At 39.0% G+C, this 26,617-nt stretch overlaps 1 protein-coding gene across 1 annotated transcript in view; it reads right to left on the reverse strand.

The window, feature by feature from the left end:
- Positions 1 to 26,617, reverse strand: part of Efhc2 (EF-hand domain containing 2) — a 187,506-nt gene that overhangs the window by 64,288 nt on the left and 96,601 nt on the right. The window contains exons 8-13 of the mRNA XM_077107530.1: positions 26,458 to 26,571; positions 25,946 to 26,084; positions 18,820 to 18,985; positions 11,089 to 11,231; positions 8,139 to 8,335; positions 4,619 to 4,749 (exon numbers count right to left, since the gene is read on the reverse strand). Of these exons, the coding sequence (XP_076963645.1) occupies positions 4,619 to 4,749; positions 8,139 to 8,335; positions 11,089 to 11,231; positions 18,820 to 18,985; positions 25,946 to 26,084; positions 26,458 to 26,571 (890 nt within the window). The remainder of the gene's footprint in view (positions 1 to 4,618; positions 4,750 to 8,138; positions 8,336 to 11,088; positions 11,232 to 18,819; positions 18,986 to 25,945; positions 26,085 to 26,457; positions 26,572 to 26,617) is intronic.

The following is a 26,617-nucleotide window of genomic DNA, read 5'->3' on the forward strand; positions in this document are numbered from 1 at the left end:
CAGCAAAATATAGAAAGGCCCACAGGGACTAATAATACAGATCAAAGAATGAGATGCATGGTGGTGAATGTGGCTTACCCAAGTCACTTGACTGGTGAGGGTCAGGTCTATCTTTCCCTGACTCCAGTAAGCCAGAGACAGATGGCCCTTCTCTGACGCAAGATAATCAATTATTTATTTGTTTGCTGCAAGCTGTAGACTGAATGTTCCTTGAGAAATAGAATCATTCATTAAATTATTCAACAAACATCTATTGTACTTGGCAGGATCATGGAGGCAGGGAAATAAACAAGTAACAACTCAACAGGGGGCTTCCAGTGGATGGTAGATATAAAACATTTTGGCACATTGCTTGGCCCATAGTAAGTGCTCAATAAATGGTGGCTTCTACAGACGTATCCTTCTAGCAAGATATAAATAAGGAGGAAGAGGTAGACAAGGACCAGATCTCACATGATATGCTGAGAAGCTGGAATTAGTCCTGCAAGCAATGGGGAGCTGATGCAGAGTTCAGAGCACAAGAATGACCTAATCAGACTTCAGGAAGGTCACTATAACAAAACTTTGCAGGATGAGAGTTAAGAAAAGATCAGTTCTGCAGCTCTCCAGAGAGTCAGAAGAAACTGTGTTGCAAATGAAGCTGGGAATGGATGGTAAGCAAAGTTTCCAAAGGGTTCAATTCCATATGATGGATGGGAGAGGTGGAGATAGGAGGGAGGGGAGAGACAAGCTGAACCCAGGCCCGGGTTCTGGGAACACATATAGTAAACTTTACCAAGATACCATCCCAAGCTGCAATTATCTGAAAGAAGAAAATGAGGTCAATTTAAGGGAAGTTATTTCAGGATACCTAAGGAATATTCAAAGGGGAGAGATCCCAGAGATGTCAGTATTTTCAAGTCTATCATTCTGGATAAGGGTCTGAGAATGAGGAACTAAAATGGAGACATCAACCTATTGGTGAGAGCCAAAGCAGTCAAGCTAAACAAAATGTAGCCACTCAACTAACATTTATTAACACTGCGATAAGATTAAAGCAGAAAACAAGAGACAGAAGGTCTCCACTCTCCAAGAGATTACCTTCTGATGAGAGGAGCCCCCCCCCACACACACAAATAAAAGAAAGAAAAATATTAGCTAGAGCAAAGGATAAGATTAGAATATGATATGAAAAGTAACTAGATATGTAGTTCCTTTGTCTTTGTATAGGCAAGGGTGTGGGGAGCAAAAGAGAGGTCTGAAGACAATGTGCAGGGACCCACACTTGTGGGCCAAACACAGTGGCAGACCCAAGCCCAGAGAACTCAGTGAGTATCCAACCCCAAACATGTTATATGATCCAGGACATCTTGACTCCTGGTCTATACTCCCATTTGGAGACTGCTACAGTTTATATGTGATTTGCCCCTCAAGTGCAGATGTATTTAGAACCCTGGTTTCCAGTATGGTAATGTGAGAGGTGGTAGGACCTTTACCAGGTAAGGCCTAATGGGAGGTGATTTGGTCTCTGGGGGCACTGCCCTAGGAAGTGATTAATGTAGCTCTCATCATGAGATGGGGCAAAGAACTGGTAGCTGATTATCAAAGAAAAGGAAATGGGTAAAAGGACTTAAAATCAGCATACTTACAGTGACCAGTGACGCAGCCACATCAATGTTTATTTATAGCAGCTCAGTTCACAATAGGTAAACCAACTTAGATGCCCTTCAACAGATGAATGGATCAAGAAAATGTGGTATATATACACAATGGAATATTACTCAGCCTTAATCAAGAATGAAATTATGGCATTTGCAGGTAAATGGATGGAGCTGGAGAATATCATGCTAAGTAAAATAAGCCAATCCCCCAAAACCAAAGGCCAAATATTTTCTCTAATATGTGATGCTAATTCACAATGGGGGCGGAGGGGGGCTAGGGGAAAATAGAGGTACTTTGGATTAGACAGAGGGGAGTGAAGGGAGGAGAGGGAGTATGGGGGTAAGAAGGATAGCAGGATGAATCAGACATTCTTACCCTATGTGCATGTATGACTACAGGACCAGTGTGATTCTACATCATGTACAACCAGAAGAATGAAAAGTTATACTCCATTTATGTATGATGTGTCAAATGCATTCTACTGTCATGTATATATAACTAATTAGAACAAATTTTTAAAAAGAAAAGGAAATGGGTAGACAGCAATAGCCTGGGGGGTGGGAGAGGATCACACTTATATAATACAGCAATCACCCCCTGGATGGATCTCTTCCTGCCTTTTGGTCATGTAAGCATGAGAAGAAAGGAAACCTAGGGAACCTGAAATCTATAAAGGGACAAGATATCCCCACTCCCTTAGGTATCATCTCTGGGCTCCCTCCTCTCTGGAGGAGTGTGTGTGTGTGTGTGGGTGGGTGGGTGTGTGTGGGTGTGTGTGTGTGTGTGTTGTGTGTCTGTCTCTCTCTCTCTCTCTCTCTCTCTCTCTCTCTGTTCTCAGGTATTTAATCTTTAACAACAGGGGAATGAGGGCCTGATCCTGAGATCCTGATTTTCAAGACCAGTATCAATTGGACCTGGTTAGTTCTCATGAGAGGGTTATTATGAAAGAGAAAAGACTGGTCCCTTCCCACTCTATGGCTTTCTATTTTTCCATGTGATCTCTCCTACATGTGCTCCACCATGATGCTGTATCTGATATGAGATCCTCACCAGAGCTGAAATGATACTGGTACCATGCCTTTGAACCTCCCAAATTGTGAGCTACATAAATCTCTTTTCTTGATTACTTTAGATAGGATAGAGAAAAAAAAAAAGCCCCTCTGGGGATGAGTCCTAGGATTAACATGGAAAGGATGATGATGGGGACCTTCCCAGCAGAGGGAAGTGCACATGCACAGGCATGGATGCAGAAAAAGAGCTGAATGTGCTTGAGAAACTGAAAAGCAACCAAGGAGGCCAAAGAACAGGGCTGGAGAAAAAGAAGTGTCGATGCTGGAACTATAAACAGAATCCTATTGGCTGCAGTCAAATATTCGGATCTTATTGTAAGGACAATGGCAAGCCACTGGAGGATTTCTTCAGGCCAGGCATAACCTAAGGTGATTTTAGTCTTAAGGAATTTCTGGGATGGGGCGCTTTTTCTTTCTGAGCATGCAGTGCCTTCAGGCCACCCCTCCAATAGCAATGTGGTAGTCCTTTATCCCACCCACAATTAAGGTCAGGCCTCCATCTGCAGAGCAATTTCTCCTGGTTGGAGATCCTGCCTGGCCTAAATGCTTCCCCCAAAGCCCCCATGAACTCACTAAAACGTTTCCAATAGACTTTGCAAGAGTACTGGGAGAATGGATGCTTTTGTAAAAGGACACAAAATAATAAAACCGCTCCCTCATTTCTGATGGAAATTTCTTGTTTTCTCCTCCACTGCTTTCCATTAGTCCATGGCCTGAGTAATTAATTATCTTTGCTCTTTACTCTGCCTCCATTTATTTTCCAAAACACCATGAATATGTGTATGTGACTATGAACAATAACAAAGGACTATAAATTCTTATTGATCCCAGAAGGTTGGGAATTCTAAACAATAAAAATATGTCCTCTGACTGCTTCTCTCCAAAGAACATTTTAGAGACACAAAAGAGCTTTGTTAAAACAACAAATGAGCTCTTGGGGCACAGTGGGCCTCCTGGTGGCTCCAGGCCACCAGGTAGTGATGCAACAGGCAACTGTAGACACAAAGTTGGAAAGACCTCCCTGCTACCCTTGCCTGGGCTCGCTTCCTCATTTCTCAGTGCACATCTTGACTGCATCAAGCCCAGTTTACTATATAGCTTTCAGCCACTATTGTTTTAAGAAGCCAGAATTCTCAGCCTAAAGAGAATGTCCCCTTTGTCCTCCATCCATGATTTAATTTACATTCTCCTGAAGGCTCTGTTCACTTTGTTTTCAAGCTAAGAAGTCCCACAATTGTACTTAGACCCTGAATTTGAATTTCTTTGTGTTTCTGCTGTTTGGAAGTTTGCCTAGGTCAGTCACTGACTGAACAATCATGGGATTCAGCTTTACCTTAGAGAAAACCTTTATTGTTCATGATTTTTTTTTTTATGAAACGTCCAACTACGGTCAGATTTTCCCCTTCAATTCCTATGTTTTTGTCTTTTAGAATCTATATATGAGAAAACATATACACAGATACATACACATCACCTTTTCTCTTGCTAATCAGTAAAGTTTTCATTATCTTTTCCAACTTTATTGCATTCCTAGGGATATAGCCCTTCTCTGTCTCCCAGATTTTGGAGGGAACTCTTAGCTGAACGTTTTTCTACATTTATCATTCAGATGCACCATTCCCAGCATTCCTTGGATCTTTCAACACCATGATTTACAAGACAATGTGAGCATCTGACTTCCTAGTCTTTCTTCAGTCTCCGTTCCTACCTAAAAACTTATAATATAAAGCTTACTAGAATATTAATAGCCCAAATTTGACCACAAAGTAATACAAATGCAAAATGCCAATTTCTAATAAAAAGCCTATAGTCAACTGACTAGGAGACACTAAGAAAGCAACTGTTCTTTGTGCTCTTCAGACAATCTTGAGCTGGAAACAGATTGTTGTTAGCAGAATATTGCTTACCTGAATGTATTATAATCCAAAACCTTTGTGTGTCTAGGGTCAGCAGCTGCAAATACCTGCTTGATATCTTTTGATTTCGATTCTAAGTCTTTCAGTTTTTGTAGGGCAAATTCGATGCTGCTAAATGGAAACTAGAAGAGAAAAATGAAAGGAAAAAGACATATTTAAATATACCTGAAACTTCAGGAGCCCAATATTTATGATGGCCAGCAAAGATACTGTACATGGTAAACCCAAAATTAGCTAGAAATGCCTTTCTATAGAGACCAACACAGAGAAGAGATGGCTAGCTTTGTTATCTCTTGAGCTATGCCTTTAAGACAACAAGTGTCATTAGCCTAGGCCCCAAATCTGAGAGAAATTAGCTTAAGAGACAGCAGGCTACAGAGATAAGAAAACAATCTGCTTCTACCTCAGCCTCCTCCCTATAACCTTGGACATGGGCCCAATATTTTGGCAAACCCTAATGCAGAGAATGGGGATTCAAAATTGGATAAGTAGAACCTCATTTTCTCCAAATATTTAGAATGCCCCCCTACAACCCCAGAAACTTCTGGCTACCCAGGCAATGCACTGATCAGAGCACAGCTAGTTGTCAAAGATCCATACAGGCAGTGTAATACTCATGCAGAAAGCCTACTGTTCCTGTCTCCTACCCTATGATTAGCCTTTTGACTTAGGAAGAATATTTCTTATTCAATTCAGTAAAGCACAAGGTTATAAATAATTACAGCTAAAAGATCAAAAATGAGAAGATGAAATTTTAGAATAAAAACATTGGTGGTAATTTAGAATAAAGCTCCCTCTCTTCCACCACAAAATGATCCAGGTGGTTTGGCACCTACTGCAGGCCCCCACTCCCTCTCCTTTTTTGCATTTCCTTTCATCTATTTCCATGATAGGATCTATTAGCTCTTTTGAAAAGACTCCTCTCCTCGGACTGGTATTAAAGAGTATATTAATCTTCCTCTGCCTAGTATGCCCTTGTTAAGAGTAGTTTTAAAATAATGTAATTTTCACTTGAGATGCTGATACTAGATAATGTCCTATCATGCTTTTATCATTCTGAAAGAAGAAAAGCTCTTTATTCCTTAAAACTATATATGTTTTGACTAAGAGTGCAACTCAGTGGTAGAACACTTGCCTAGCATGCCTGAAACCCCAGGTTCAATCTCTAGCATGAGGAAAAAAGAAAAAAGAGGGAAAAAAAAACTATACCTACCTTTTTACATACAGGTAAACTTTCAATGGGGTTATGCTCCAATAAACCCAATATAATTTGGAAACATCGTAAGTAAAAAATACACTGAATAACCCAGGCACACACCTGTAATCCCAGTGGCTCAGGAGGCTGAGGCAGGAGGATTGCAAGTACAAAGCCAGCCTCAGCAATGGCAAGGCGCTAAGCAATTTAGTGAAACTCTAACTCTAAATAAGATACAAAATAGGGCTGGGGATGTGGCTCAGTGCTTGAGTGCCCAAGTTCAATCCCTGGTACCCTAAAATAAAAATGTGCACTGAATATACCTAGCCCAGCAAATATCCTGGCTTAGTAACACAGCACACTATAGAGAATGGGTTGTTTCCCCTAGTGATCAGAGTTGACTGGGAACTGTGGCTTATGGCTACTGCCCAGCATTGCCAAGAGAGGATAGGACTGCACAGTATTAGCTCAGGGAAAGAGAAAAACTCAAAATTTGAAGTACAGTCTCTACTGAATGTATATTGCTTTTATGCCACGATAAAGTCAAAAAACCCTAAGTTGAACAATCATAAATTGGGAACTGTCTGTATATTTTAAATTAAGGCATAGGTTCACCCTCTATTTTGAAATAGAATGCTAATTTATAATAGTTACAACAACTGAACTTTCTATAGGCCACATAAAGTTAAGCATGTCACACATTATCATCACATCTAATCTTTCTAGCAAATTTATGAAACAGGCATTCTTGTTACTCTTATTTCAAAGATGAGGAAAATGAAGGTCAGGGAAGATACATGGCTTAGGTCTCTCAGCTACAAAGTATGGGGTCTGATTTCCAATCCAGGCCTGCTGGTCTCCAGAAATTTAACTCCCCAATTATAGAGTTTCTTACCTGAGTTCAGTATTTTATATAGCTGATGGTTCATGCTTTTATGGTAACCCAAATCTCTAATATCACAAATGGAGAGATGATGTGGCAGCCAGGCTGCTCAGGCCTCCTATCAAGAGAGACCCCATGGAGAAGAGCATCACAAGCCAACAGCCTCCAGCTGCCACAACTTCTAGATCTACACACGGTCCAAATGCAGTATCCCTAATGATGCCACAGTCTCCCTTGGCTGTCTCACTCAGTAATGGAACACAGCAGGGGGAGCAGAGCTGGGCACTCCTGCCTGACTCTGAGTGTCTCAAATGGGCAGTCTTTGCTCTGGGCTCTCCCTCTGCCTGGCTGAGACTGTTTCAAAGCTGCATGGCCCAGATGAGGTTCTTCCCATCCACCCTTCCTTCCTAACCTCAACAGGAATTAGACCTGAATTCTGGTCTGAAGACTCCATCCACCCACTGTCTCCTTCTGCTCCCTCACTTTGTCCTTCAGAGGTCTTCCCCCCAATACACCTCTTGCATTTATAACTCTGTCTTCTGCTTCTCAGAAGTCCCAAATTGATATGGAAGATTGGATACACATGTATTATAAGGAAAGACTGATGCTAACAACTTAACCTTGAGCATTTTATATGTAAATAAGACAAAACTGGTACTGTAGTATATAAATGGCACATAAATATTGTTATGTAACAGGTGAACTTTTAAAATAAAAAATTTCCAGACAGATTTTTTTCAATATTAGGCAATGATTCCCAAATACACGTTTGCACACTGAATAAGTCCACATTCAAAATTAAGATTTTTTTCCCAAATGTTATTTTTACTGAACAGAACTGCCATAATAGCACTTTTAAGAATGGTAACCATCTGCCACCTTAATTCAAATTAAAAAAAAAAAAAAACTTTTTGAGCTCACTAGGGCCAATTCCTCCTTAAATTCTTTTTTAGGCCTCAGGTGGCCACAGTTATAGGAAGTTGCAACCCCAGAAGCTATTGAGTTCCCTTGGGGTTTCTGTTTGTTCCGGTCTTGGCCTTCTCTGTTGGCCTGTGCCAATTAACTGGGATGGCACAGTGTGTGGCACCGGATTGTCTTCCTTTCCTATACTTGCTGAATTTCTTTCTGAAAACATTGTTAGTGTCAGCAGAAAATGCAGGAAACTTGATTCAACCCTGGGCCAGCCTCCTGCCTCTTCCTGGAATCTGTGATGCTGGGCAGTGGAGAGCCAAGCGTGTAAACAGAGGAGACAAGGACCTGGCCTCTGTGATGGGACCTGTGGCCAAGTTGCACGGATCCATTATTCATGCCCACATGTGTGAATGCACAATGTAAAACAGTGGCAAGATGAAGAAGAAAAGCCCCTAGAGAAAGAAAAACACACATTGCAGAGGGCTGAGAGGCAAGTGAAGAATTATACAAAGTAAATTCACCCTGTTTGTATTATTCTCCATGTAGTTTAAGGTGTACTCATCAGCGTTGAGCAAAAGAAATAGGTAGCCATTCACGTTCAGTTTGGCTCCAACATGCAGCTCCTCAGACTTGATATAGTCTGATAGTTCACTTTTAAAGATTTCTTGTCCAGGCCTCTTAACACGAATTCTTTTCAAAAACATCCCACCAGTGAGCCCTAGAGAAAGAGAGAAAAGTTCATGGGTAGTCTTTATTCTTAAAAGAACCATGTGGTTTGCCTTTAGAGTTGCTTCATCCTCAAACACAGACTACACAACTTACCTGTGAACTCATATTGTCTATTATTTTCAGACTAAAGGGAGGAATGAGGCAGTGGACAAAGAAATAAGACTTCCTAGGTGAGTGTGTTAAAGAAAAACATGGGATAGTATTCTAGCCTTTTTCTTCTTTCTCCCTTCCTAATCAAATAAACACATAGCAAAGACCTGCTACATAAATATTCCTGCAGCATACTGGGAGTGTGTAACATCAGAAGGTTACTCATCTTTGGAGCACATTTGAATAGTACCATTTAGAAAATGCTCACTTGTGCTTATTTCTACTTATTTATCTTGCACTTATTCTGACATGCAGATTAAGGGTAAATTGTCCCATCTCTGTGAAGGAGATTTTTTAAGTATTTGAATACAACTGTGGGGGTCCCTTTAACTTTTTTTACATATTTTTTAAAATTTAATTTAATTTATTTTGAAGTACTAGGGATGGAATCTAGGGCCTCAAGTGTGCTGGGCAAACACTCTACCACTATATCCCTAACCTCCCCCCGCTTTTTTTTACAGGTAAAGTATCTTTGCTTCTTTGAGTAATTCATCATGTGTTTTACTTCCCAGAATTCTCAACAACTCATGTGTTCTCTTCCAGGCATTGGTTTTTGACCTCTTGGAAAGTAGCAAGTGGAGTTGCACAGGAAACTCTGATACAGAACTGAAATATACAGACCTGTGAATACAGTCTGAGACTAGATGAGATTTTGTGGTCACTACTACATCACTATCAGATCCTCCTACCACATTCTGACAACACAAGTGGTGGACAGACACAGGCCTTGAAGCCAAGTAGAGCAACATCACATCCTGGTTCTGTCACTTGCCTGCTGGATGATCTTTAAGAGTTATTTAACCTCTCTGAACTTCTGTAAATTCTCATTGGTAAAATGGAAACAAAATTTGTGGGGGCCCAGGAAAGTATACCTCTCAAATTACCTATTGTAGGGAACATGACTGGTAGAAGACCCCAGCTGTCATGTTCTGAAATCCATCCTCGAGTGTATGCCGAGGTCATACTTCCCACAGGCTTCTGCCAACAAATGACTACACAAGGCAGAGATGCTAAGATTGGCCCATTCCTATAAAGACAAGGGCTCTTCCAACTAGCAGCTTTGGCTCAGCCTTGCAGAAACCTTCTTAGAATTCCACTGCAGTCTAAGACCTCCCTTCTTCTTTCCCTTGGTCCTTTACCAGAGTCAGAACTGTACTACAGTCTGATGAGACTCCCAGTCTCCTCTGGCTCTCTCCACATTTTTCCTCACTAGCATTTCCCCTAAATGAATATCTTGGAGATAATCCTGTCTCAATATTTGTTTCTTGGAGAACTACTACTAAACTTAACCTCTTAGAATTCTTAAAGGACAATAGCAGGTACTGAGTGATGGCCACTACTATTATAAGCTTTTCATTGACTAGTATCACCCTTTCTGTTTTATACATGCTGCAATTTACTTGCCACATTTTCCCCACTCTAGATGCATACAATTGATTTTTTGACTATTCAGAGTATGACTTATATTCATCCCTATTCAATTTCATATCGTAAGATTTTCTACTATTCAAATCACTGTGGAGTCTTGATTTAGTTATACAAATTATTCATTACTCGTTGGTGCGCTAAGGGCTCATACCAGCTCACAAGAGCCAATTGTTGAATTTTCAAAGATTTTGCAAGCCAGTTTTTTAAACTGTTGGCTTCTTAAAACTGGCTATGATTGGGGTATTCACATCAAGGAAACTGACAAACAGTACAAATCAGGACTTTCAAATTTTTTTTCAGAGTCAGTTAACCAGCACATCACTGATTATTCTTCCCAAATGTGTGTTTTCAGCACAGATAAATGATGTAAACATGTTGAGACAAAAAACAGAGTCCTGGGCTGGAGCTGGGGCTCAGTGGCAGAGTGTTTGCTTCACACATGTGAGGCACTGCGTTCAATCCTCAGCACCATATAAATAATATGTGTGTGTATGTATATATATGTATATATATGTGTGTGTGTGTGTACGTGTGTGTGTGTATATATGTATGTGTGTGTATGTGTATGTATGTATATATATATATATATATGAGAGAGAGAGTGTCTTTCAGTTCCATAGTTTGGTAAATCAACAGCTCTCCTCAGCAATGGCCATATAATCAGCACAGTGTGGAGAGCAGTCCATTAGGCCCGAGTGCAAATAGCATTAATAGACAGAAGGGCCAGAGAAAGATGGATCCTGAAGATTAAATTTATATATCTGGAATTCTTGTCAGAGCATCAACAAAAATCTGTTAGGCAGTTCAAGAGTATATACTTTCTCTTGGCTTGCTGGCTGAGAGTGGCACTGGTGGCAGCCAGACCTTGATTTTGAAACATTTGGGTTCCATAGAACTACCTCATGAAAAAGAGGGAATAGTGGCAAAAGGGACTTATCCCAGGCCCCCCATCTCTGAGACAACCATAATTGCTCCTTGTTTATCATTTTGTATATTTCAGCTACCATTTTAAACATTTTTTGCCAAAAGAAACCTATTGATTTTTTAAAAAAACCTACTACCAGGGATCATATAGGCTACAGACTTGAATCATATTCCCTAATCTTCAAAATGAAGAGGCAATTAAATGTTCTTAGGAAAATACTCTGAGAGTGTGTCTCTTACCTGAATTCCTCTCTATAGGTTCAAACACTGAAAGTGTATCATCACTGAGAAAATATGAAATAACAAACATCCTGTCCACATCAGCACATTTGTCTGTGATTAGTTTTGCAAAAAACCGGAGTATATTGCTTACATTGCCATAGCTAAACAGAAGAGAAATAAGAGAGCATTATACAAGTAGTCTTCTACATATCATGTTGGTTGGGGGGTGGGCAGCAACAGGCATGCTATGGTTTTAAAAATAGGAGGTTAAACTGTGCAGAGAGTCCAACCATCTTATTAAGGTTCTCAATCTAAATACAGAGAGATTGCCTCAGTATATTAAAACACATCTTATTCATTACATGTCGTGGGTAAATGGATCCAACACACATGTTGTAAACATGCTGCTCAAACCAATCACATTCATCAGTTGTTCTGTAATGACATGCCTGTCACCAATCACAGTAATCATGTCAAACAGAACGGCAAGCACCTGGCTCCATTGCCTGAGCTAGTCCAGAAGGTGTGCTCTGTCCATGCCTGGGACAACCTCCATTTTTTTACTACTCACTATCTGGCACCCATGGCCCTTCTGCCTTGTATTCTATATCCCCAACCCTCCCTGACTTCTCCTCCTATCTCCCCAGCATCACTCCTGATTCTATTGGGAGCAAAATTAACTTTTCCCTTTCAAATGCTACAACAAATAGCAGTCATGCCTCTTCCTTTTTTAAAAAATATTTTTTAGTTATAGATGGACACAACATCTTCATTTTATTTATTTATTTTTAGGTGGTGCTGAGGATTGAACCCAGGGCCTCATACGTGCAAGGCAAGCATTTTACCACAGAGCCACAACCCCAGCCCAGCCTCTTCTTTTTTTATAGCTTATCACCTGCATTGCAAGTAACCACTGCAGGTCTATTTTCCAAGGGAAAGCAATGTGTCTCATTAACGACTACCTAATATAGCACTTTTTACATTATAAGTACTATACTCAATAAATGGTTAAAGAAAGTTATACCCATACAGACTAGGGGTTGAACTTAAAACTTTGTGCATGAATAAAATAGTAGGCTGAACATGGGATCAAACTGTAGAATTAAAAGTTCCCAGAGGTGATTTGTTGGTCACTGAAGAAGTTAATTTATGGTTTCTAAGCAGAAGCATGTCTGTGCACCTTTGCTAGTGAAAGGTGGACCTCGTAACAAACAGTAAGCCTTGGGGAGGTCTTCAAAAATCAAAATCACTGCCTGAAGGAGCACAAAGTCAAATCAAGCCTTTGTCGTTTCCCTGTCATGACTCTAATCAGAGAGGTCCTTACTTGAAGAGTCTCCTATGCCAAAATGCACTCTTTGTAATCACAGTGATAAAAAGCATAGTAATATTGGTTCATTGAGGCAGAAAGTGCTTTTCTCTGTGCCTTTCTCAAATTATCCAAGAACCTGGGCTGAGAAAGCATGGAGCCAAGATTCTCTGCTTGGGGCCTCAAGTGAGACAGAGTGCAGCCATTTGTAAAGCTAGTTCCAAGGCAGCCTGGGCAAAACATCCCAGAGGCCATTGATATTTTCTTAGTGCCTAGTTCTCAGGCCTCAGGAGGACCTCACATAGTGCTGGGGCCAGTTATGCTTTGTCAACTATCTTCTCTGGCACATAATTGAACTTATAATTAACAAATACATTTACCAGCCCACTCTCATGAAAAACCCATAACTTTTCAGATACCTGAAATATTCAAATGAGGTCTAGTCACTGGGCAAATGAATACTACTGTTAATGTAACTTCATAGAACTTACATAAATTTACAAGTGTATATGTTAAGTGTGAACTTTTCAACATGCCCAATTTTCACTTAAATCTAGTGTTCTGGCGATCTCATCAATCAAGAATACAATCTCAATAAAATCTTAAGACTAGCGGTTCACAAAGTTTATTGTGTATAAAAGTCACCTGGGAAGCTTGTTAAGTATGTAGAATCCAGAGTCCCATCCCTAGAGATATGGACTCAGTATCCAGCTGACTCTGGAAACCTGAATTATTAGTACGCACCCCAGGAGATTCTGATGAGGTGGTCCCCAGAGTACACTGTAAGAACCACTGCAAGAGTCTTCATATACTTCCTTGACAAAGAAGCTAATTATCAAACTTCTCTGAACATTCTTTATCACAATATTCTGCCCTTCCAGCTAATCTTCTATTCAGACCCAATTTTGTGTTATATAGACTTGTACTTTTAGTTGGTTGTTTTCAAATTGTGTTTATTCCCTTTGTTCCAAATATATAAATTCCTAGATCCAAGAGTCATGTCTTAACTTTTACTATATAACACAATTTTCTATAATCACCACCTTGAATTTGTCTCCCATTTTCTTTTAAATACACTTCCATTAGGGCTGCTCTACCTAAACTGTTCTTATAGAGGCTAACAATGACCTCCATAATGCCAATTCCAATGCTTAATTTTTCCTTTGTCCACATCTAACTTGACCAATCAGCAGCAACTGGCACAAATGACCACTCCTTCTTCCATGATACTCTTGCTTCGCTTGACTTCTGGAATTTTTCATTCTCTTGGGTTTGCTCTCTCCTACCTCTTTGTTCCTTTTCTGTCTCCTTTGCTGGTTATTCTTCTTTTTCCCAATTAATTTGGGGTATCCCAAGTTTTATTCATGCACTTGTCTCTATGTATCTATTTTCTCCCTTGATGATCTCATCCAGTCTGAAGACTCTAGTACAACTTGGCATCATGACTTAAAATACTATGTACATACGGATGCCTTCCAAATTTCTATCTAGCTCAGACCTCTTTCTTGTACCTCATCCTCATACATCCAACTGCTTTTCAATATTTCCACTTGATAGCTAACAAACATCTCAAACTTGTTCTAAAACTGAACTTCTGCTCTTGCCCTCAAACTTACTCATCTACAGTCTTTCCTATCTCAGTGGCTGGCAACTCCACCCTTCCAGTTGCTCAGGACCAAACCCTGAGAGACAACATTAGCTCCTCACTCCTGTTATACCTCATATCTCATCTGTCAGGAAATCCTACTGGCTCTACCCTCAAAATATTTCCAGAATCCACTATTTAATTTCATCACTTCCACTGCATTCACCCAGATCTGAGCCACCATAACTTTTCTCTTAGACTACAGCAGTAGCCTTATAACTGGTCTCAATTCTACCATTATCTTCTACAGTCTACTCTCAACACTGTGTTTGAGGGATTCTTTCAATATGCAAGTCAGAACAAGTCACTTCTCTGCTAAAATGTCCCAGGGATTCCCTCCTTCTCATTCAAAGTCAAAAGATTCCTTATAAGGCCCTCTGTGATCCCATCCCATTACTTCTCTTACCTTATTTAGGTGTATTCTGCCTTTTACTCATCTACTCCATCCAGTCGACCTTCTGGATGGTTCTTGCACATCCCAAGCATGCTTTTTGCTCAGGACCTTTACACTGACTGTTTCTTTTGCCTGGAACACATTTTCTTCCCTCGGGTGCATCAGAACACACTATTTAAAACTACAACCAGGGATATTCATCAACCCCATACTCCCAAATTCCCTTTATTTTCTTCACAGCAACTTAATACTTTCTTTACTTTTCCATGGTATTGAATACATTATATATACTAAATAATGCCTTTATGTATTATTTATTATCTTTATCTTTTACGTACCTCTTTCAGCTAGAATGAAAGTTCTAGGCAGGCAGGGCTTTGTGTCTGTTTTTGTTGTCTTTTTAAAAATAATTTTTATGTTATTGAATTTTTTTATACCTTTATCTTATTTATTTTTATGTGGTGCTGAGGATCAAACCCAGTACCTCACACATGTTAGTAGGCAGTGCTCTACTGCTGAGCCACAACCCTAGATCTTTGTGTCTTTTTGTTCATAGAAGTATCACAACTATGGCAAATACCTAGATTGGTCTTTGGCATGCAGCAGGTGACAGGAAATATTTGCTGATCAAGAAAATGAATGGATCATCCCGAGCTACACATCTACTAAAAGCCTCAAAAGTAGCTAGAGCTATAGAGTCTTGTGGTTGGGAAACACATGAAGGCTTATTTTTATTGATGGGGAAAAAAATCTAAAGAGGGGGAAAATGGCTGATGGGGATAGCATATGGACAATATCTGGAACAAATGAGAAACTAATATTAAATCATGAGGGTTGGGGTTGTAGGTCAATGGTGGTATACTTGCCTCACACGAATGAGGCACTGGGATTGATCCTCAGTACCATATAAAAATAAATAAATAAAATAAAGGTATTTTGTCCATCTATACATTAAAATATTTTTAAAAAGATTAAATCATGAATTCTGGATGCTATATAGTCATGAATAGCATAAGTATGGGATATTAACCTTCCTGGTAGGAAGCCATCTGTCCCTTCCTTCCATCTTTAAGAAATGGATTAGTGGATATTTACTCTCTTACCCTGTCCACTTATTCATCCTCTCCTCTTTTTGTGGTGAGGAGGTAACTGGGGATTGAACCCAGAGGCATTCTACCACTGAGTTATACTCCAAGTCCTTTTTATTTTTTTTAATTTTGAGTCAGGGTCTCACTAAGTTACTTAGAGCTTCCCTAAGTTTCTGAGGCTGACCTCAAACTTAGGATCCTCCTGCCTCAGCCTCCTAAGCCACTGGGATTCCAGGCATGTGCCACCACACCTGGCTCCATTACTCTTCGTATTGAATAAAATATTGACCTGCCCCTAAGTATGCAGTCAGCATTGTTCTAACTCTTGGGGAAACAATGAAGCCAGTCCCTGACCTCAAGAAACAATTCTTGATTTGGGAGAGCCCATAAATTGCATAAATGAGTAGTCTTCACACCTGTAATAAGTACAGCTTTTGCAATAAGAAAGGCATACTCCAGAAAAGAGATTCAAATCCAAGCTCAACTAAAAATTAACTTTTTGAGTTTGGGCAAGTTGCAGAGCCTCTCTGAGCCTCAGTTCCCTCAAGTGGAGAATGAGTGCAGTAATTATCTACTTTCCAAGGCTGTTTTGAGGATAAAATGATACTAAGTATTATAAAGTATTTAGTAGACAGTAACCACTAATTGCTTAATGGTATAACAGAGTAGTAGTAATATTATTAGAGAAATAATCAGCATAATACTGTGGGCACACAGAGAACAAAGTTACTAAATCAGCCTGGTACAGTGACAAAGAAATTATTCTGGTTCTCCCAAGTCAGACTAGACAATGTGCCCTGCAGGTCATCACAGTGATGTTTACCTGGACAATAAAGATGATCTCCATGTCTATCAAAAACCTCATAGGCTTTAATTTGAAATGATATCCTCCAATGACTCATAGTAGATAGCATTAACCTCATAACAATAGCACCCAGTAAATTTGTTTGATAGCAATAAATAAATCAATATATGTCATGAATAATTTCATGTTCCAATTCACATTTTCTTTATTTGCATTAAGAAACTATCTTTATATGGTTTGTGAGATCATCTTCCTTAGGTTCTCACAGTTTTGAAACCTTGGGTCATTCAAACTCATGCATAAGTCTCCAGCCGAATGTGCCAGTTACTATGGAAACAAGGTCACTGTGTGGGAGGAGTTTGATAGAAGTGTATTCCTAGCACAGAACAAGCAGTGGACAGAAAGAAATGAAATTAGGGATATTTGTGCCTATACCACAATTCTCTAGCCACAATAAAGTGACACAAACAGAATGCTGTCTGCAGTCAGGGTTCTGTAGGCAACTGTACCCAGTGCAGACAGAAAGAGAGACTAAGTCAACTACCCACAAAGAACTGCTTTACCCCTGGGTTCCAGAAGCAACACCCTAGATAATATTTCATCATGTTTACTTATAATAAAACTTCTGTCTCTTTTTACAATAGGGACATTTTTCCTGCGCACCTCCTTTGGGTGGCAACCCTTAAAAACATCAGTTAGCGGGAAATGTCCATCAAATAGTCCTACCCTGGAACCTCATTGTACACACTGTTATCAATAAGAGAGGAAGGAGAATAAGTTAGTGTCTCTCTTACGTGATGATCAGTGGTTCTCAAACACTGATGTGCCTCAGAATCCCCTGGAGGGCTTGTGAAAACAGAGTGCTGGGCCCCACCTCCAGAGTTTTCCATCTCAACTGGTCTGGAGGGAGAGGCACAGAATTAGCAACTCTAACAAGTATGGGGACCACACTTTGAGAAGCACTGAGTTTAGAAAATAAAAACCTGGGTTGGGGCTGTGGCTCAGTGGTACAGCACTCGCCTGGCACGTGTGAGGCACTGGGTTCGATCCTCAACACCATATACAAATAAAATAAAGGTATTATGTCCACCTACAACTAAAATAAATAAAAATAAATAAATAAAACCCTAACTCCTTAAAAATAAAAGATTATTTCTTGAAAGACAAAACATCACATCATGGCAAGGGCATACTTTCCACCATTCTGTACAAGTCTCAAAAAGATTTCAACCATTTTTACAGATATAGCACAACTATTGTTCTCTCTCCTTCAAATGTTCAACAACAGCATCTGACCTCATTCAATTTGACCAAATTCAGGGTGCTGTCTTATTTCCTTCTCCTAATCTTAACTGCACATTCCCTTTATCATTGTTCTCCCCAGGATCTCCTGACCCATTATTTCCCTCATGCAGAACTTCAGCTTTTAGCCAGCATCCTATTGAAGCAGCTGCGGTATTTCCCCACCACTTTTCCCCCGAATTTCTTCTCCACAGTCTGCTCTCCCTGCAGAAGAAAAAAAGTAGCCCTAGGCAGTGCCTAGATTCTACATGCATGACTCAGGAGCAGATTTTACCTCATAGAATAGTAGGGATACTTTGAACATCCATCTTTTGAAATTATATGCAGCCATGTGAGCGATCTGTTGTTACTGAACTTACCCAAACCTCTCAAATCAAAACAACAACATTAATTATTTTTCAAAATAACATTTTGAAAAACACTTATATATCATTGAAATCTCTATAACAAGGGCTGGCAAACTATATAGTCCATGGGCCAGATCCAGCTAGCCACCTGTGTTGATATGATCTTTGAGCTAAGAGTGGTTTTTACATTTTTAAATGGTTGAAAAAATAAAAAGAAGAATATTTTGTGATATCTAAAAATTACATGAAATTCAAATGTCAATGTTCATAAAAACAGTTTTTTTGGAGCACAGTCACACATGTGTTTACATTGTGTCTATGGCTGCTTTCATGGCACATCTGGATAGTTGTGACAGGCCATATGGCCTACAAAGCCCAAAATATTTACACTGACTCTTTTTAAGTTTGCTGACCCCTTCCTCTACATCCTTTCCTAGGGATTATCTTCAGGAGAGAGACAGACAGGCAGATAGATAATAAAAGGCACCACAGATTGGGGATGATATGACTTTAGGATTCCCCAGATGATACTGTAAAATAAACATTCATGTAGGAACCTGGCAATACCTATAAGTTAATCAATTTCACTAAAAGACTACAACAACATGTCCTTGAACTTGAAATTAGATGAGCTTTTTTTTTCCTTTTTAAAAATTTTTTTAAATACTTTTATTTATTTATTTTTATGTGGTGCTAAGGATTAAACCCAGTGCCTCATGCATGCGAGTCATGTGCTTTACCACTAAGCTACAACCCCAGCGCTTAGATGAGCTTTGTGTCACCTCTTTTTATCATGAGGACTGTCATAAATCCCAAACAGATTTGGAAAAGATAGGACTCAAATCATGGTTCCCTCAAGCACCTGTCTTCTTCCATGAATTTCTTGAAGTTCCTCTGGTGAGGTGTGGGCACAAGGCCTATGCAGGAACGGAGAGAATCCTCTTCAGACCCAAAGCCCGTGTAAGGTGGAAATTTCCTTTCTATTTTTGGAAGAGGAGGAGCCTTGCACGAAATGGAGGTAAAGTTCTCTATAACAAAACAAAGGAAAACAAAACATCAAATATTTTCTTTTGCCCTGATTATGGTTGTTTTGAAAGGTTTGTTATGATTTCAAGATGAACATGGAGATCTTTGTAGACTATTTTAAACTCTTTCAAACAAAACACGGCAAAATCCTATGAGAGTAGGTTCCAATCATGTTTACAAAAACCACAGAAGTCACTTAATAATTGCCATTGGTTCAAAAGAAAAAATAAGAATCTGTGTCAAATAAGTAAACATTTATCTTTTGTCATCACATCCCCATTTGTGAATATTTTTGTTCTTCCCCTGATTTTTCCAATGATATGAAAATTCAAACTTGAAACTTTATGCCCCATTCCATATTTTAACCTGTAATTTATCCCTCTCCTATCTTCAAACAACACTCACTAATAAAATTCTTTTCCAAATAGGTCTGACTCTTGACTATTTTACCTTTCCCCTTTCCCACCCGTCAGTTCTTCCTCCTAGACCCACTTTTCCAGCCCCTTCCTTTGCCTCCAACAAACTCTAGGACATGACACTTCACAATCTAATTCAAAAATAAACACAAAATAAAACCTCTTTCTTCTCACCCACCAGTGCTCCAAGTTACTCTTGTTCCTGCCCAAGGAAAGACTATAATTTTATTCAAATGGTGAATAAAGTGTAAAGAAGCAACAAAATAAAACAACAAAAAACTTTTTAATGCCCAACTGCCTACTCTCTCAAAGGGAGTGCTGAGTGGTAAATACTGCTGGTTTTCTTCACTTATCATATGAGGAAAGAGACGTAGAGAGAAACCTGGGGACATATCTGTAAAAGTCTAGAAGCTCTTAGGTATTCATTTACACTGTTGTGCAATCTCCAAGAAGCAACTGTGCTTTCCAGAAAAATAGCATACTGACCAGATATCCCCAAGTCACTGTGTTTGCCCCATCACTAATGGCAAAGAAGATACCAGGATCTTTCCTCAAAACCAAACCACAGAACCTACTTTCCATTCTTTCCCAAACTTGAGTATGCCATAGGTATTTTGGTTGTATATGATAAGCAAAGATTTCCTTCTATTGTTCTAATAGAAGGAAAATTACATTTTAATGCACATAACCATAAGAGAAAATGTGCATCAATTTACTATCCAAGACAACCTAACTCTAAAATTTGAGGTGTTTTTGCTTTTGTTTTACTGAATTATCAAAAAACTAAGGATTTTGAGCCATTCCTAACTCTGATATGAAAACATTTTCAGCTTTCTCTTTTCCTCAGACTTGCTAGTAGTCTTTGTGTGAAATTTCCCGAAGCACAATCCCTGCAAAAGAATACCATTCCACCCTAATAGAAACTGTTCACAGCAGACATGTTGACAAAGAGAAAAGGTGCAGCCAGTCGGCCAATATGGGGGAAACTCTCCTGTTGTTATTTCTGTGATGACTAAAGCAAAGTCTTAGAAATAAAAAGGAAAGTTCAAGTCTCAGAATTAGATAGAACTATAGTAGACTCTACCATTGCTCACCATTACATCAAACACACCACCATCTGATATTTTCATTTCAAGGCAAGCACCATAGAGATAACAAAGAGCTCTATGTGATTATTAGAAAATTGGGACATAAGAGGTTTTATACAACAGGGGACATATACATACAACTTTACATACTAACCTAAGCGGTCTAAACCAGGAAGACACACACTTAATCGCAAAGTAATTAAGAATGTATTCAACAGCTACCTTCCCCCCACCCCAGGTTTTATAACACACTGTTGTTTTCTCAACTACATAGTTTTGGCAACAGATTTAAGTAACAAAAGAACCAATTTAGAGTTTTCCTCTGCACCCACAGTGCCATCTAGTGTATAAAAGCTGAGAACTGATCCACTCCATCACCCCTGACTTTTGTAACACCACATACATCAATTTTTGGAAACCATGGCTCAAGACCCAACTTTAAACCATATTTTTCTGGGTAACACGTATACATTCACAAAGCTGTGAACTTCTGCCTGAATGACGAGTTGGATGTCTCTGGTTTTGCAACATCCCAACCTCTTGCATGGTTCAGGTATTTAAAAATATTTGTTGAATAAATGTAAAGTATCCATTTTTATACAAAGTATCCCCAAATGTCTTCTGTAACTGGTACTTTACTAGATCCTGAGTCATTGCCTGTCTTTCAAATGTTCTGACTTCTCTGTTCCCAAATGACTTGCAAAAATACATAAGACTGAATGCCTATCCATGATTGATTGTATTCCAATAAACTGCAGAAAGATGAGGTATAAAAAGGAGTCTTACTGTTCCTTCATAATGATTTTCTATTCACCTTCTCAGTTGGAAGCACTTCTGAGAAAAGTCTTCAATTACCTCAAAGTTTATCTTATGTTCTTATAACCCAGAGATGGACCCAGGCTCTGGGAGACCTACAGCTTATTTGATTTGGAAGAAGCTCTTTAAGATAAAGAATATCGAGGCTGGGGCTATGGATCAGCGGCGGCGCATTTTCCTGGCATGTGTGAGGCACTGGGTTCAATTCTCAGCACTATGTATAAATAAATAAAATAAAGGTCTATCAACAACTAAAAAAAATTTTTTTTAAAAATGAAGAATGTCAGCTGCAAACAGTGGCATGAGCCAGCAGTCCCAGCCACTCTAAAGAGGAGGATTCAAAGTTCAAGGCCAGCCTGAGCAACTTAGCAAGACACTGTCTCAAAATAAAAAATAACAAGGGCTAGAGATGTAGCTCAGTGGTAGAGCATTTTCCTAGCATGGGTGAGGCTCTGGGTTTCATCCTCTGGTACTGCAGGAAAAAAATAAAAATTAAAAATGACAAATTATTGAGACAAAATTAGGCCAGGTCTTTGGGTTGGGACCCCCGTAAAGGAAGAACCTTGAAGATTTAGCTTCAATAGCTTCAAGGTAAATTCATCTCTCTTTTACTCAAGGCCTAGGTCAAAGTATTTCAGTGAAACATTTACTTAGGGGTCAAATGATCAGTGAATCACACAATGTTAGAGCTATAAAATCCTTAGAAACCCTCTAACCCTCAACCATCTTCTCTTCATAGGGAAGGTAAAAGAAGCAAAATTGTTAGGGTCCATCAAGGTCATCTGGTGAAATCACAAGCCAATTCTATCCCTGTTGCTACAAGTTAGGATGGCAAATTTGCTCAAGTGATCATTAAACATTTCATTTTAGATGTTCTGCTGCTTCTAGTGCCAAAAGCTCAGAGAGAGCTAGAAATGACTTACAAAATTAAAGATGCTTTAGGACTTTTGGTCAGCCTTAATCTGAGTATAGCCTACTAAGTGTTCAAAGGCAATAGGGATGAATGATCTTGTTACTAGTTGGGTGATATCAGCCACTAAGAATCAATGACAAGAAAATGCTCTTATAGAAAAATAAATAATAACCCAAGGCAGAAATTTCTAGGTAAGAATGATTTACTTTCAAATCCCTGTTCCTTTAGTGGAAGAAATACCTGCTGAAGCCACTGGAGCTTTTTCCAACCTTCAGACTATAAGACTGACATATTTCCACCAGCTTGTCTGTGTTCAACCACTTCAAACATTGAGGGAGTGACCTGCTATAACCCAGCAGGCAAGCCAGGACTAAAGGGATGACCACACTGCCTAATGGAGGAGTAACACTGGACTGTGATGGGCAAGAAATCAATGAAATCTCCTTCTCCTTAGAATCCTTAAAGTATGTAAGAATCTCATCTTTTCAAGAGTCAAATGTCTGTTGTTCTTCATTGAAATTATTTAATGCTTATGCCAACTGTTATGGCATTTGACTGCATTTATTAATCCTTAAAAATATTTTTACCAACATGTCACAGCCGCTAATGAAGAAAAATAAAGATCATTGATTCAATTTTTTTAAATGTCAGAAAGAACTATATCTAAATAACATTAAGTATATTAATTTAACTTTATCCCCCAAAATCAGGAAAAGCAAATGTAAAGATGATCAGAGAATATTGATCCATTCCCCTTATACTCAATCATAGATATAATTTCTAGTCATTAGTTACACTGAGTACACTGTTGTAACTCAAGAAATGTTGTATAATAATAATGTCTGTTAAGCAGGATATTTTAACATATGTTATGAGAAATATAAAAAAATCCGTGTGACTATGAAATGCATCATAATTTTGAGTTTGCATAATTTTGTGTTTAAATGCAAAATGCTCATGTTCGCTTTAAAGAAACAAACTACTTTTTTAACATAATAGAGTAAGTCTATAGTGAACAAAAGCTGTAGACACAAAGAAATTAAGCACTAAGACTCAACTGAACCAGACTACAGACATTTGAAGCTGATACATTTACCCAGGATAACTCGATTTGGAGCACACAAGGGATTTACAGGGCCTCTGAAAATTCCTGTAGAAGCTGCTAAGACACAAATGATGTACCAATTCTCTCCGGCATGATATTCATTTTCCCAGATGCAAATTTTATATTCTCAAAATCAAGCTGACAAATATCAACCAAATGCTGTGCTCTAAGTTTAAGGAATTATATGATGTTTTAGAATCTTTACCACATCCTTTATATTAGGGTAATCTTTCAATCTTTCACCATGACCTTTATATAAAAGTAATCTTCAGATGTAAGTTATAGATTTCAGTGGCCCATCATCAAATTTTCAACTTGCATTGAAGACTTATTGATTCTAAACAGGTATCTACATTTATCAAAGGCCAAATTCTTTTCCCCAATGATCTAAGGGTCACTAGCAGCTTCTACACTTGCACATTCCTGTCTTAACCAGTTGTTTTGACCCCAAAACAACTATGCTCAACCATTTCCACTAAAGAGGACCAATTTTAGAAAATAAGAGACCCCTAATTTGGTTCCTGTAGGAACCACACATTTGACTTACGTGGCATGCGGATGCAGCGGAACAAGCTCCCTTAATGAACCTAAGAGTAAAACTGAAAATCTTTTTTAATCTAACCCCATTGTATATTTTGTGTTCCTTCTCTTTCACTATAAAAATTCCCAGGAGGCCAGGAATGCTACACAATAGGGACACCAAGACACATAAGGTGGGCTTTTGTCTCTCTACAAACAAATCACCCAGTTTTTTTTTTTGTTTGTTTGTTTTTTGTTTCTTAGTTTTGTTTTTTGTTTTGTTTTTGGTTTTTTTGTACTGGGGATTGATCTCAGGGGCACTTGAAAACTGAGCCATATCCCCAGCCCTATTTTGTATTTTATTTAAGGACAGGGTCTCACAGAGTTACTTAGCACCTTGCTTTTGCTGAGGCTGGCTTTGAATTTGAGATCCTCCTGTCTTAGCCTCCCGAGCCACTGGGATTACAGGCATGAGCCACCACACGGGGCAGCACCCGATCTTTTAAGAAGCTGTGATTCCTTCTGGCTTCCATCTCACTCTTCAGGAAAGTGTGTTTATATGAATGCTCCAAGCTTCAGAGGGAAGCATGGTCACCCTTTCAAATCTGTGGCTTTTGCATGCTTGAACTAAACCAGCACAGATTGAAAATATTCAGGGAAAACTGTGTCTGTATTGAACATGTTCCGATATTTTTTTCTTATCACTGTTCCCCAAACAATATAGTATAACTACTACTTACATAGCATTTATGTTATATTAGATATCATCAGTAATCTAAAGATGATTTAAAGTAGCCCAACATGGTGACATGTAGTTGTAGTCCCAGCTCTTTAGAAGGCTGAGGCAGGAGAATTGCAAGTTCAAAATCAGCTGAAGCAATTTCACAACATCCAGTCTCAAAAATATCAACAAAATAAAATACATAGGAGGATATGTGTAGGTTCTATGCAAATACTATATGCCATTTCATATATAAGAAACTTGAGCATCTTGAGATATTGGTATGGGGGGAATTGGGACCAGTCCTCTGTGGATACTGAGGGATTACCTATAGGACTAAGCATCCCTATCCCAGCTCTAAACCCCGACCTGGGAGGTCAGAAACTCTCATCAGCTCCTAGCAGCATACTTGGAGCCTGGGTAGAGGGCCTAGGAAGGGGGCAGAGCTGGTCAGCATTCCTTCCTATTATTATTAAATTCCTAAAAGTAGGAGTTTAATAAATGAGGGCTTGGGTTTCGGATTTTACATCATATCCTCCACCTGTTTCTAGGACTCTCATAACACCATGTATCATACTGTAGGTCCCAACTTCCCTTCTAGCCTAGAAACCCCTTCTCAACCCTTCTCTATCTCCTGAGTCTATTGCACTGACCTGTATATAATAGGTGCTTAATAAATAACTACTTTTTATTCTGAACTGAACTAATATGATTGGAATGGAATTGATATCTATGAAGGGAGAAGCTAGAAACCTGGCTGAGCCTTATCAGGAAAGGTGAAACAAACTGGCACAAGAGAATTCCCTAGAGAATTCAAGGAAATGTTTCTATTGTAGTAAGCAAGAATTGAATAAAAAGCACTTAGATTTCCATTTTATTTGACCAACTTAAACATTTACCCCATATCACAGTGAGGCAGACAGCCATAAGGGAAAAAAATAGAAACCCCTGGGATCAGGAAGACAAGTTCAGATCTTGGTTCATTCTTTGCTTGCTATATGACTGGAAAAATGAGTCCCTTTAAGTCTCAATTTCTTTGCCTTTAAAAAATGGGGATAATGAGGGCTGGTTGTAGCTCAGTGATGGAGTGCTCACCTTGCATATGAAGGCACTGGCTTCAATCCTCAGCACCACATAAAAATAAAATAAAGGTCTTGTGTCCATCTACAACTAAAAATAATATTTTTTTAAAAATGAGGATGAGTCTACCCATGAAGGATTGTTGTTAGGAATATGTAATATAACAAATGCCCCAGAGATAGCAAATGCACAGTAAACAATAGCAATTATGAGCTTAACATCTGAAACTCAGAAGTAAAAGCATAGCTAGGAACAAAAAGTCAAAATTGGAAAATATTCTCTAGTTAGCATAAGTATCACTTACCAACTCCATATTTAGCCTTAAAATAAGACTTTGTAAATTCATCACAGTCGCAGAGGAGCACTTTCCTTCCCCACACATTGATGTAGGTTCCTATAGTCAGGTCACTATCTTTGTAATACTCTTGGTCTAGTTTTCCTAGCTAAGAAAAACAAAGGAACATAGCATTGGCACCATGGACCTTAAAAAGAACTAGGTACCCCTTCCCAAAGGGGGAAAAAACACTTCAATTATATTATTTATAATTTAAAAATCAAATCCAAAAGTAACCAATCAATGTTAACATTTGAAAGCATTATTTTAGCACTATAGTACTTGCAAAGAGCAATGCAATACATGTATTTCTGTATGCATGCAGGCTCATTATTTATATGATAAATGCCAGTACAATGTATTTATTTGTGTATTCATTGATTTCATTAATACTCTCACAGGGATGAATATGTAACTCACCCCACTGTTCAGGTTCCAGGGAAGACACACTGAAAACAGTAATAAAACATGAGGATCCTTACCTTGTATTTATCTAACAGGTAGCCATCCGCTCGCTTCTCTGCCAAGGCACCGTACACATTGAGAACTGTTCGGTCTGTTATCTGGCCTGGTTGATAGATCCCGGGTGGGCCATGCTGGAATACAAAATCAAAGCAAGGCGGATGGCTTCTGAACACAGAG

Source organism: Callospermophilus lateralis, chromosome X (genome assembly GCF_048772815.1).
Source record: "Callospermophilus lateralis isolate mCalLat2 chromosome X, mCalLat2.hap1, whole genome shotgun sequence".
NCBI classification, from domain to species: domain Eukaryota; kingdom Metazoa; phylum Chordata; class Mammalia; order Rodentia; family Sciuridae; genus Callospermophilus; species Callospermophilus lateralis.